The 12,891-nt window shown below is 41.1% G+C and overlaps 1 protein-coding gene across 2 annotated transcripts; it reads left to right on the top strand.

Moving 5' to 3' along the window:
- The first annotated feature begins 10,025 nt into the window (after nucleotides 1-10,025).
- On the top strand, nucleotides 10,026-12,397 carry atp5mc3a (ATP synthase membrane subunit c locus 3a). 2 transcript variants are annotated; one of them, XM_084085183.1, is made up of 5 exons: nucleotides 10,026-10,078; nucleotides 10,280-10,374; nucleotides 11,263-11,337; nucleotides 11,468-11,658; nucleotides 11,814-12,397. In XM_084085183.1, exons 2-5 carry the CDS (start codon nucleotides 10,336-10,338, stop codon nucleotides 11,926-11,928), a joined length of 420 nt encoding a protein of 139 aa, XP_083941309.1. In that variant the 5' UTR covers nucleotides 10,026-10,078; nucleotides 10,280-10,335; the 3' UTR covers nucleotides 11,929-12,397. The 2 variants fall into 2 exon arrangements, with proteins under 2 accessions (XP_083941309.1, XP_083941310.1); XM_084085184.1 differs by having other exon boundaries at nucleotides 10,075-10,166.
- Nucleotides 12,398-12,891: the final 494 nt, after the last annotated feature.

Here is a 12,891-nt window from a genome sequence, read left to right on the forward strand (position 1 = left end):
GAAGAGGCTAGAGGAAGCACTCATCTGTAAACCAATCATCGCACGACTACCCCTGTCATCCACGCTACAGCTCACACAAGCATTGTGGCTGGCTCTTCTGATGTTGATCAGAAGAAAAAGGAAAGAGGTCTGAAAGGAGATGATACATGGCAGTGTTGAGAATCTACTGTACACTGTAAAATGTTTTCATTTCAATCTGTGTGCAAAAATGGACCCGTAAGTTATATTAATACTCTCGATTTTACAGTGTATATCTATTTTTCTTTACCTTAGAATCCATTTAATATTGGATTTCCTAATAAATACTTACTGAAGTAAGTAAGACAATTTACCCCAAACATACTTGGCCAGGAAATGCATGCAAGTGATCATTTCTGCCCTTGTCGAGAGACCAAGAGCAACACAAGTTTTGGCGTGATAAATTGTCTGCACAGAACACATGCTCTTAAACATATGACATCCAATGGGGTGTTTGAATATAGAGGTGTTACAGACTTAGCTGAAAAGTCCGGATAAAGAATAATGATACAGTACTGCAAGCCTCAGCACTTCTTAGCCCACTCCCAACTGCTCTGCTCGCCAGCAGCACAAAGATCAGTGTTATTATAGATTTGTTGAAAAATCAATTGCAGGAATGCTAATGTCCTTTAAATCTTTCCGAGATAAAGGATGTATAGTGCATTATTGCAGGATGATTTCCAGCTGTATCAGGGAACTGTCTGCCTACTCCTATTGTGGATTATTGGACTAGCTGCTTGAAGGCCATCTACACTCTGAATAAAAATGATTGTAGACACTGAGGGTGTTAAGAAGGATCCATGTAGGTTGGAGGGTTATTTTGAGGATTCTGCAGCAGGTGAAAGATTTTTGGAAGGTGAGTTGTGAAAATTCATTACCTTATATGAGCTGAAATGTTTTTGTTTTGTTAAGTATGCTTGTATACAGGATATTAATAGTGTTGAATTTAGTACAACTATAGATCATTAATTCTCCTGTTTACTATTTGATAGCTAACTTCATATATTCAATATTACTGTTAGCCTCAAAATAGTTTTGTGTCAATATTACTAAATCGTATGACCTATAAAGGTCCCCCTCAGAACTCAGTACCCTCAACAAAACACTTTGAACCAAAAGACAGGCTAACAGGACCATTACACTGATAACTAGAAAAAGTGCTCCTCGGAGCACAGGTCAATCAGGATGGAATATAAAAAGTCTGACAGATCCGTTTTGATCACATGACCATAGAGATGATGTGTACCGATTTGCGTGATGTTTGGAAAAAATCTGTAGGAGTAATATAAAGAAAATCAACCTGCTGGTGGCACTATAATAGGCCGATGTGAAAAGGGTGGCATTTCTTACTCAATCTAGTAGGAATGTGCGTACAAAATTTCACAATTTTGTGAATTTTGTCTAAAACAAGCCACTGGGGGGAAAAAAAAGAAAAAAGGCCACTAGGGCCCATTTTGGGCAGAGGTTTTTCCTTGTCTCTATGGAGAATGCTGCAAAGTTTCATGCCGATCTGTGAAGTTATAGGTAAAAACACAAATCAGCCTGTTATAGCACCACCATGAGGCTGATTTGAAAAATTTCACAGCAATTGCACACTGCGTTTATGATTTGAGGCATTTTAGTCAAAACGGACCAATCCTGCAAACTTTGGAAGCCAATCTAAGCCAATTAGGATGGAATATAAAAAATCAGACAGATCGGTCTTGATCACATGACTATAGAGATACTGTGTACTGACAAAATCTGCAGGAGTAATATTAAAACATTTGTTTTGCAAAAATTGCCCTCCTGGTAACAGGCCGATCTGAAGATTTGGGGCAGAGCTTCTGCTCTGGCATCCAGGGAGTGTGTGCTTGTGCACAGTTTCGCAATGGGCGGACACACACACACACACACACACACACACACACACACACACACACACACACACGGACGGACAGGGTGCAAAACATAGTCTCGGCCACGCCTTTGGCCTGGTGGAGACAAATGACACAGAACTGAGTTAACAAGAGGCCATCACATCACCCTGTTGAATAGATCAAGTATTGATGCTTCTCTACACCAAACCTGGTCACTTCAGTCAGACAGCCATGACTGCTCTCTGCACTCTGACACTACTGTTGCACTTATAAGATATGTTTTGCACCCTGTCCGTCCGTCCATCCGTCCGTCTGTGTGTCCTTCTGTCTGTCAACAGCTAATCTCTGGCATCGTTGGCTTGCTTACAGCGAAAGAGCAGAACCTCTGGCCCAAATTTTTCACATGGGCCGATTTTTGCAAAACACATTTTTGGACAGTATTCCTACAGATTGTCCAAAAATCACACTAATTGGTACACAGTATCTCTATAGTCATTAAACGAAAGCGGTCTTTCAGATTTTTGAGTGGTGCCAGCCACTCCAACACTTGACCGTGTGTGGGTCCGTCATTCCGTCCGTTCGTATGTTTGTGGTCGGCCTCAACATGTTTGTGTCTGGCGTCAACAGCTGCAGCTGATTGCAACACAAAGATGCAACCAGTTACACTCATTAAACACAAACAGGAGTGCAACACATGCACATAATGAACTCATCAAAGGCACCAATCACTTCACACTGGGTGTGATTTTTCATATTCCATCCTTATTGGCTAAGATTGACTTCCAAAGTTTGTCCGTTCGTTTGCCGTTTGTCATTCTGTCTGTGAACTGCTAATCTCCAGCACCGTTGGCTTGCAGCGAAACTTTGCACACACACTCCCTGGATGCCACAGCAGAACCTCTGACCGTAATCTTTCAGATGGGCCTGTTATAGCGCCACTAGGAGGCCGATTTTTGCAAAACACATTTTTGGACAGTAATCCTACAGATTTTGTCCAAACATCACGCAAATCGGTACACAGTATCTATCATTATACGAAACGGGTCTTTTAGATTTTTCATATTCCATCCTGATTGGCTACGATTGGCTTCCAAAGTGTGTCCGTCCGTCTGTTCCTCATTCTGTCTGTGAACAGCTAATCTCCGGCACCAGAAGAGAAAGAACGTTTTTGCCAAGAATTTATGGAATATATCCACAGAGCTACGCTAGTGAGGGAGAAACAGAGAAAAGGACAGTCACATCGCATCTATTCAACTTCAGTGAAGTGAATACGTTTATTTGTTAACAACAAGGCTCTGTTTACTGGACACACAAATGCACACACGAACGTACGCTTGCGCGCACAGTCACCCACCGTGACCACGTAAAAATCCAATGAATGGAAGTCCACAGTTGCTCTTCTGGCAACCAAACACGCACGTACGCGTAGATTAGATAGATTCCATAGATTTTAAATCTGCCAATATACTGGTAGTGGTAGCCCAATAGTACTACTACTACTACTACTACTAATAATAATAATAATAATAATAATAATGATAATAATAATAATGTTTTCTCTGGTTTACATACTTGCATACATCCTAACCACTGATGTTAGCCCAGGATTTAATTTCATTTTATTCACATCTTCCTTTTATAGCACCACCAGGAGGCCAACCTCTGTAAAAATAAAATTAAAAAAAAGGATATTACTCTGGATATTACTCTGGATTTTATCCAAAGTTCACGCAATGATTCACTCTATAGTCATATGATCATGACGGATCCGTTTGATTTATCATATTCCTTCCTGATTGCCATCTAAAGTTTGCAGGAGTGTTGAACAAAATTACTCAAACTTTGCACGCACGTTTGCACTATGCCACCCTTTTAACATTGCCCTATCATCTTGTCAACCTCTTGTCTCCATATTTTAACTTTTTGTGTTTTTTTGTAAATGAATGCCCTACTTGATCATACTACAGCGTCACACAAAAGCAGCAAAAGAAACAGATCTGCAAGCTCGAAACGTGGCGCAAAGCGACGCGTTTTGAGCATGTGGATCTGCTACTATTGCTATTTTTGAATTTGAATCCTGAAAAGTAACAGATTCGGACATATGAGGTTTCCACCCAACAGAGACGATATTGCTGTAGGTTGATTCTCTCATGATTCACTCATAAATGATGTTTTCTACAGCCAAACTAAAACTAGTTGCTACTTCTTAAAATGACTGAATAGCAGGCTCGCCAGAGCCTATACTGTACACATGTGTACGTACTTTGATCAGTTATCATCATCCAATGGGAAATGTTATTTCAATCTACAGCATATATGGAGGGGGAGAGCACTAGATGATATTTGACAATGATACAATGTTATCGATGCATTGTTTATATTATGTTTGACTAATAATAGGCTGGATATCTATGTACATTGTGTGATGTTGATTCATGTTTCCCTAATTGCACTGTACACCCTGTTGGAAAGAATTGTTGCAGTGCTCAAAATAAATACATCATAACATTTTCATTTAATAAAAAGTGAGTGGATGAAACATTAATCTGGATCAGAGTAATCTACTACAGGCTGTTCCTTCTTGTTTTATAATAACTAAAGTGATCATGCATAAAGTTGAGCACAGCTAGGTCTTTTCGGCAGTGACCCAAAGATTTAGCATCACTCCCAAGAAGCTAAAACATAGGTCCCATCTACCATATTCATAGGGCAGCGTATTTGGTCTTACATCACAGTGGTTCTCAAAGTGGGGTCTGGGGACCCCCAGGGACGCGTCCTTGAGAGGGTTCCAGGGGGTCCCCAACAAAATTAGTTAATATAGCATCACAATCATTAACCAAATTAACCCATACAGTTATAATATATCTAGAGGACTGCCCCGCCCCCAGCTATTCATTTCAATGAAAGTTGCTCACTGGCGTTTGAAGCACCCGGAAGAACGCTCTACTTCTGCATTTGGGGACCAAATTTGGTTGCCCAAATCATGGAAGGTTTTGAAAGGAAGAGTCGTGCAATCCGCCCTCAAGATATATTATAACTCTATGGGATGCGCCATGACACTCATGGGTGGCAAACCTCGCACCGGAAGTTTGATGAAATACATTGCAGTGGATGGAGCCAGCTGGACCAGCTCATGAACAAACATTATTTCTGAACGATTGCGACCTTTGTCATATAATCGGTTCAGGAATATGAAAGAAGAAATATCACAGGTTGTTTTCTAATCACTTGCTTTTCGATGTGCAAAGCACATCATTTTATTGAGGCATCTAAACAGCGGCAGGTATCGTTTCTGTCTCGGAGGTATCGCGATATTTGGCTGCCAGACAGGAAATGGTGGACAGTCTTGTCATACTTTTGCCGTTCAGAAACATACTTTGTGCTCTTTAGATACCTCTATAAAATTATACAGTGTACACATCAAAAATGTCTTGTGCATGCTGCCAGTAGGCCATGGAAGTAAGTGCCTGAATATTTTTCACATATTGTCAATATTTCGTTTTTGTTAACATCTTTCACATTTTGTGAATTCACATGCACCGTCCCACTGTACCTCCATATTGGACTGACGTCACCAATATGTCATCGTCAACATGACATCAGAGATCCACAGGGGAGCCATGCCGCTATCACACCCGTCTTGTTTTACCCTGAATTCGATGTAATAGAAAGGGAAACTAGAGAAAGTGCTCCTCGGAGCACAAGTCTCCGCCAGGTCAGGTAGGTTATTATGGCCTCCTGGTGGCGCTATAATAGGCCAATGTGAAAAGGGTTCCTGCGTTCATGATTTGAGGCATTTTGTTCAAAACGAACCAATCCTGAAAACTTTGGAAGCCAATCTTAGCCAATCAGGGTGGAATATGGAAAATCGGACAGATCCGTGTTGATCACATGACTATAGAGATACTGTTTAACGATTTGCGTGTTGTTTGGACCAAATCTGAAGGAGTAATCTCCAAAAATGTGCTTTGCAAAAGTCGGCCTCATGGTGGCGCTATGACAGGCTGAAATGAAAAATGTGGGGCAGAGGTTCTGCTGTGGCATCCAGGGAGTGTGTGTGCGGAGTTTCACAGCGACCGGGCCAACGGTGGTGGAGATTAGCTGCTCACAGACAGAAGGACGGACGGACACACAGACACACGGACGGACGGACAGGGGGCAAAACATACTCTCTCGCCATGCCTTTCGGCCTGGCGGAGACAAATATGAGATAGATACATGCAAATGAGTGCTTTGATGCAGAAGATCAGCTGAAATCCAAAGGTAAAATATAGATGAATTTTAATGAAATAATAACCTATAAAACACTGATCTTGCCAAAAATATGAGGTTCTACTGTTGTGTGGTGCATCCATGGGTTGGACATTAACATGACGCCATGAGCAAGCCCCTGCTTCTGCTGTCAGAGAGCCTCCTCCCTGCTTGTCAGAAGCTCCAACGAGGCACTGTAAAAACCTTTTCCCCTCTCCTTAACAACTGCAAAACAACACGCGCTCACACACACACACACACACACACACACCAGGCTGAGGTGCCTGCATTTCTGAGGCCTCTGACAGGACGTGCTGCAGGCACAAATTGTAATTCATAAAGGTTAAGGGGGTCAATGCCTTTTATTACCAGTCTGAGTGCATCCAGCCTGATGGGGTGGGCATGCAAATGGAATGTCTTCAGAGTGTTCTCTCTGCGAGAACTCAGACAGCAAAGTGTGTATGCACGCCTCAGTGTGGGAGTCAGAGGGAGGAGGGTGAAGGAGGGTGGCTTTGGTGGGGGGGGGGGTGGGGGGGGTGCACTCTCCACCTTCTGCAGCCGTGTAGGACCATACTACCACTGGCCTGTTAATTAGATGATATGACAGTGACCTCAGGTAGTTAACGACCACTTTGATATGTGCTGTCTAGCGATTAATGTATTGTTAATGTTCATGTTTTATCACACAGTCGGCTCTGACCTATATACGGCTACACTACACTTAGACCTGTTTATGCTTTACATACATTAACAGAAATGTAATGTCAGAGGCATTCGATTGAGATAGTTACTGTGCGTATATTCAGACTGATTTTAGTTTTTCAAGCTCTATGAATTGTTTATTGGCTGAGTCGAATAAAAGGGAATATTTACACTTACTGGTGGATACAGTGCAAGTTAAAAGAAAAGAAAACTGTACCGACCATATTAATAGATGTTGTTGCAATATACAGTACTGTGCGGTGTGCACTGTGCACCCTGTGTGCTCTTAGCCTGCATAGGAAGGGTACCATGACCCTGGCAAAAAAATGCTATGGAACACATTCGACCCAATTGCTCCCTCTGCTGGAATTTAAAAGAGCCACTATGTCTTGTGACTTAAAGTAACATAATGGCATGGTGGCAGATTACAATATATTATATTGTAATCTACTGCATCCCCAAACAAAAACATGAAATGGTGCCTTTTACATAAGGCTTACCACTTCAAGGTAAGTGTATATTGAGAAAAATACAACACCCAATTATGTAAACTAAAAACATAACATATTTGCATCTGTTCTGTGCTTTGTTAATGCATGTGATGCGATCCTTCAATGTCCTTTCTACTATGTCTGGGACACTTGTATGACCAACTGAACAACTCTGTGGCCGCATGTGATGAAGAACCTACTCTTCCTCTCCTCTTTGGAATTTAAAAGATCATACCCGAGGAGTCAGTGGGAGATTCCTCCCCTAAAGGCAGCATGCGGCAAAGAAAGACTCTCCGTGCTCATTACCTTTCCATCACTGGCCAGCTGCTGTGGAGTCATTCATCTATATTACAAATCCACCAGTGTAGGTAGCCTGCAGCTCCACCCTCAGCCTGTGAGCAGCACAGGCAGGGTCCTGAGCCATCCATCCCACTGGGCACACTGTTAAATTCACACCACAACAGGTTGTGCTAGACTAGAGGTAAGCCGCAGGCTGTTGTATATTATGAGAGAGAAAGTGTTTTCTGAAATAATTGAAACTTGCTACTGTGTTTCCATACGCTTTTAAGTATCCTGAGATAAGGTTAAATGATCTGGTCTGATTAAATAAGGTGTTGACAAATTATGTCTTCATAGAATGAACAATGAATTAAAGGTTAAACAATTCTCGTGCAATACTAGTTGTCATCCAAGCTTGTAAACAATGGTGCCTCTAAAAAGAATCCCTGTTTCTGGTGGGCTACAACATCTTGGGAAGAGATTTAGTTGATATGAACAGGCTAATTGAATATGGCACCTTTGGCTCTAAGTGAATCCAGCTGCAAATACATTTTCATAAACGTTACTCAAAATACAAACATACCACCTCATTGCTTAAAGGAATATTGCACTTTCCAAAAAAAATGTGGGTCATTTCATCTTCTACTCAGGCTTTCGTGAACACCCCAGACAATTTTTAAGTTGCTTGATTCAGTATTTAGATATTTGATATTTATTTTATCAGACACGACCCCTTACTATACAAACCCATTGTAACTTCAAACTCCATTTTAACCATGATAGATTCATCAAGAACACCCGTTCTTGGTGCAATATACTATATACTACTCATACAACGAATAGTGAAAATAGCAAGATGTGTTACAGTAGGCTAACAGAGGTGTAACAGCTACTCTGGTCCTCAATGGTCTGGGACCCCAAGTGGTCCTTGATGGGGTTCCAGGGTGTCCCCATGCAAATTATAGTGATAGTTCACCAAATAAGACGTTTTTTTTACCGAATGGGTTCTGAATTGGGAACCAAATTGACCCTTACGGGTCTGTAACTCTGGAAGTGCAGAGGACTTTACAGTGTAGATTGGGGTCCCATATGGCAATCATATCTTTATTCTTATGTAGGCTAGCCATAAAGTTCAATCACAGAACTGGAAGTCCAAATTAGGCAAAGTCTTGGTTATGTTTCTCTCTTTTTAGAACAAACAGGCCGGATCCTTACAAGGACTTACTTTTGCCAGTTTTACCAGAAACTTAAACGAAGCAGAAAATATCAAAAGTCTATATTTTTTCATAGTGGCCTATAGAGCCCCGAAGTCTGACGAAATTGACTCATCCTACCTGGGTTGCGGTTTATTTCCCCCATTCAGAATTCCCATAGACTTGTTTAATATCGCGTCAAATAAGAACTGTGTTCCAAAAATAAACAAATGACCCTGGCGGTTTGACTCGTGGATATGAAGCATCAACTGACGGTGAGGAAACGCTAATGTTACTGCGGCCAAATTAGTTACATTTTCGCCAGAAATAGACTTTATCAAATATGAGTGACTGACTATCATAAACGATACAGCGACACCTCCTTGACAATATCGCCGGGACAGTTTGTTTATTTTTGGATTCTTATATGAGACGATTCTAAGATGACCCAATGTTATTCTCCATAGAGAAATTACTTCCGCAACACAGGGGATGAACGAGTGACGTCAGGACTTCAGTACTCTATATTAATCAAATTACAACATACATTTACCACTTAAGCATGATTTATACTAACAATACAACAAGCTATACGACACACTGTGAACTTGTAGATCAGCTATTTTTGACATAAGGCTAGAAGCCAGTGGTGGAAAGTAACATTAAGTACATTTACTCAAGTACTGTGCTTAAGTACAATTGTGAGGTACTTCTCATTTCTATACTTTTACTTCTACTCCACTACATTCCAGAGGCAAATATTGTACTTATACTCCACTACAATTATTTGAAAACTTTAGTTACTAGTTACTTTGTAGATTTTGATTACAAAACATACATTTACAACTTCAGCCCTATTTAAACTTTGGCTCTTTGAAAGCAGCCGATCTACAAGCTCACACATCGCATCGCGACACGTTGTGAGTTTGTAGATCTGCTATTTTCAAAAGATTTTAATACATTTTAATACATATGATATCTTGTGAAACGGGACATTCTGCATAATGAGTACTTTTACTTTTGGTACTTTAAGTATATTTTGATGCCAATACTTTTGTAATTTTACTCACAAGTACATTTAGTTTTTCTACATTGCAGTGTTGTTGATACTTTTACTTATAAGTAAAAAATGTTAGTACTTTTTCCACCAATGCCAGACGCTGTAATTGAACACATTTGAATAAAGTTTATTGTGAAAAACCCTCCCTCCCTCATCATCCGGGCCTCTATATACATCACACCGCGCGTGCGCATTCGCTCACTGTGTTTCGACCTTCTGCAGTCGGTAAGTGTCTAATGGCAGATTCAATGAGAAACTCTACTTTGTAAATCCTCCATCATCCTCCTTTCTCTCTGCATCTTGCACTGCGCGAGTGAGGACTGCATGCAGAACAGATGATAATTGATATTCGAATGTCTTTATTTTCTCAGTGGAGCATATTTATATCCATTTGACCTTACTTTGTGTCTGCTCTGCTATTCACAGATATAGACCCGGGCTTCAGATTCGACCGAACCGGTTAAAACTACCTAAATTCCACCATGTTCACCTGTGCAAAGTTCGTGTCTACGCCGGCTCTGGTGAGTTATTTTGTATGTTTTAAATGGAGTTGCTGTGCATTTCACTGGCTGTCTATTATGCTTATTATGTTCGTGTGGGCCTGCGGTTGAACTTGAGTGTTAACAGCTAGCTTGGCAAGGGTATCTGCAGGCTAGGCTAGCAGGCTAGCTACCTTGTTGGCCTGCTATTGCCATTGCTGTGGCATATATATTGTCTTCTTCTGGTGGCATTGCATAAATTATTATAGTATTGCACCAAAATGAACATGGCTTACACCTGCACGGACCCGTGCTAATGCATATCTGTTAGCTTGTAGCTAACATGTCAATGACTGTATAAGGTCAACTAAAGTCCCATTTCCTTTTAATGCAGAGTTTATATTATGGACACTTATGTCACCCAGTAGAGCACTTGTCACTTATTTCAGCAGAGAACTGACAATGTTCAGAAAGCTGGTGTTTGAATTGTCCAAGGTCATGTTTCTGTTTCAGCTGTCAGTCCAGGTAGCTAAACAGATAGTGTTAAATACACTGTTTGGCTCAACAAATGCAACATGCTTGGCCAGAACTCTAGAGCCACATTTGAAACGACAAAAGAAATGCAGGACAAAAATGTGATCAGCGTTGGTATTTAGTATTAGTTATATTGATGTAAACAGGCATGCATTCAAAAGACAACACTGAATGGATGACATTTAAGAGTTCAATGACAGCCATGACATTTCAAGGTGCCTCCCACCTGTTCTCACACATGCATGCAGCCTTTGACAAAAGAAGCTGCACAGTAAAATCCTCTGTTATCCTTTTGTAACTCAGAGCTCAGTTACATAAGGATTTACTGTGTAGCCATTGCCTCTGTGGGCAAATGAGTGCTTAATATGAAATGTACTCTTCTTGTTTTTGACACAGGTCCGTGCTGGCTCCCGGGCTCTTTGCCGACCCCTGTCTGCCTCTATGTTGTCCAGACCCGAGGCTAAAACAGAGGTAAGAAACGGGGAGTCTTGGAACTTTTGCTTAAAGCATTTCCATCGTTGGCTGCAGTGTCCAGCCAAAATGGAAGTATTATTTGAAGCTTGCTTATCAAATGTTTGCATCTTTCCTTCCATCCCCACAGAGCTCTGTTGCCCTGTTGCCACAGAGCCCTTTCACTCAGGTTGCACTGAGAGGCTTCCAGACCAGCGCTGTGAGCAGGGACATCGACACTGCCGCCAAGTTCATTGGTGCCGGAGCTGCCACGGTCGGAGTGGCTGGATCTGGTGCTGGAATTGGAACAGTGTTCGGCAGCCTTATCATTGGCTATGCTAGGTGAGTGTCTGTCATGTTCGTTACTGTTTAACGATCAGGCCATTGTGACCTTGCACTATTGCAATTAACATATACAAGTTCCCTAATGCTCAGATATTTTTGGATGCTTGTTTTGCCTCACACAAAAGTCCTGACAATATTTCTTTGTTTTATAGGAACCCATCTCTGAAGCAGCAGCTTTTCTCTTATGCCATCCTGGGATTTGCCCTCTCTGAAGCCATGGGTCTATTCTGTTTGATGGTTGCTTTCCTCATCCTGTTTGCTATGTAAAGCTGTCATCATATAGAACACTTTAATTACAGATGTGACTACATATTTTATTGTGGCTACCAAATTGTTCCGTGTTGGTGTCATGGAAATGTACATTTTTCAAGTCTGTCAGAGGCTGTCAGAAATAAGCAAAACATGTATTGTAAAAATGTAAGAAATTACACCATTAAAATGCATGTATTTGAATATTTAACAAATGGCAGTAAATTTTGTATGTGTGGAACATCATCCCTACTCACCTGAGCAACCCGCTATCTTGACTGTCACCTATACTGCGAGGCAGCTGTAAAGGCTTGCTGTCAATCAGGCTGGTGTGTTTGCCCATTTTCTTGATGCATCAAATGCAAGCTTTTGGGGGTCCACAATGATGCGTGTTTGGGTTCATCCGCAGGTCAGTAGCAGTACTGTAAGTAGGCAGAAAGTGCTGGCTTTTGTAAATGGCATTAAATAAACCTAGAGATCAATTTCATGGTGCTACATAACCGTTTCAGCTTTTATTTCGAATGTGATGAATGAATGTAATGGTCAGGATGATCGTGAAAGATTGAAGCCTATTTGATTACAATATAATGGATTCCTGTACTTGTTTTTGGAACAGAATATTGAATGACTAAATTACTGTAATTTGAAAGGGATGACCAAATCTATTTAACCCACCAAATGATAGCTGATCATCTGGAAATAAGATGTGAACCCTCAGCCCATCTACTACATAATGTAGATTACTTTTCAGAACAACTTAAAGTGTTTGGGTTTTTTTCACCACATAATGAAGTGCTTTATCTCGGTAATATGATTTGAATGTTTGCTTTAAGCCATGCCATGCTCTTAATACCGTGGAAAAGATGTTGCCTTGCCCTTACAGCGCAAGTGGTACAGTGGTTCTCAAACTTCGTCAAGGACCCCCAAAATGATATGTATTTGGCTGCGGACTCATCTGAAAATATTTCGTGCCAGAGGACC

This window comes from Gymnoscopelus microlampas (assembly GCF_963454915.1).
Source record: "Gymnoscopelus microlampas genome assembly, chromosome: 17".
In the NCBI taxonomy this organism is placed as follows: Eukaryota; Metazoa; Chordata; class Actinopteri; order Myctophiformes; family Myctophidae; genus Gymnoscopelus; species Gymnoscopelus microlampas.

Bases quoted from the DNA above. Each gene is read 5' to 3' on its own strand.
- atp5mc3a (XM_084085183.1), top strand. From the start codon at position 10,336: ATGTTCACCTGTGCAAAGTTCGTGTCTACGCCGGCTCTG. The intron at 10,375-11,262 runs GTGAGTTATTTT...TTTTTGACACAG, and splicing joins TCGTGTCTACGCCGGCTCTG to GTCCGTGCTGGCTCCCGGGC. The intron at 11,338-11,467 runs GTAAGAAACGGG...CCATCCCCACAG, and splicing joins GACCCGAGGCTAAAACAGAG to AGCTCTGTTGCCCTGTTGCC.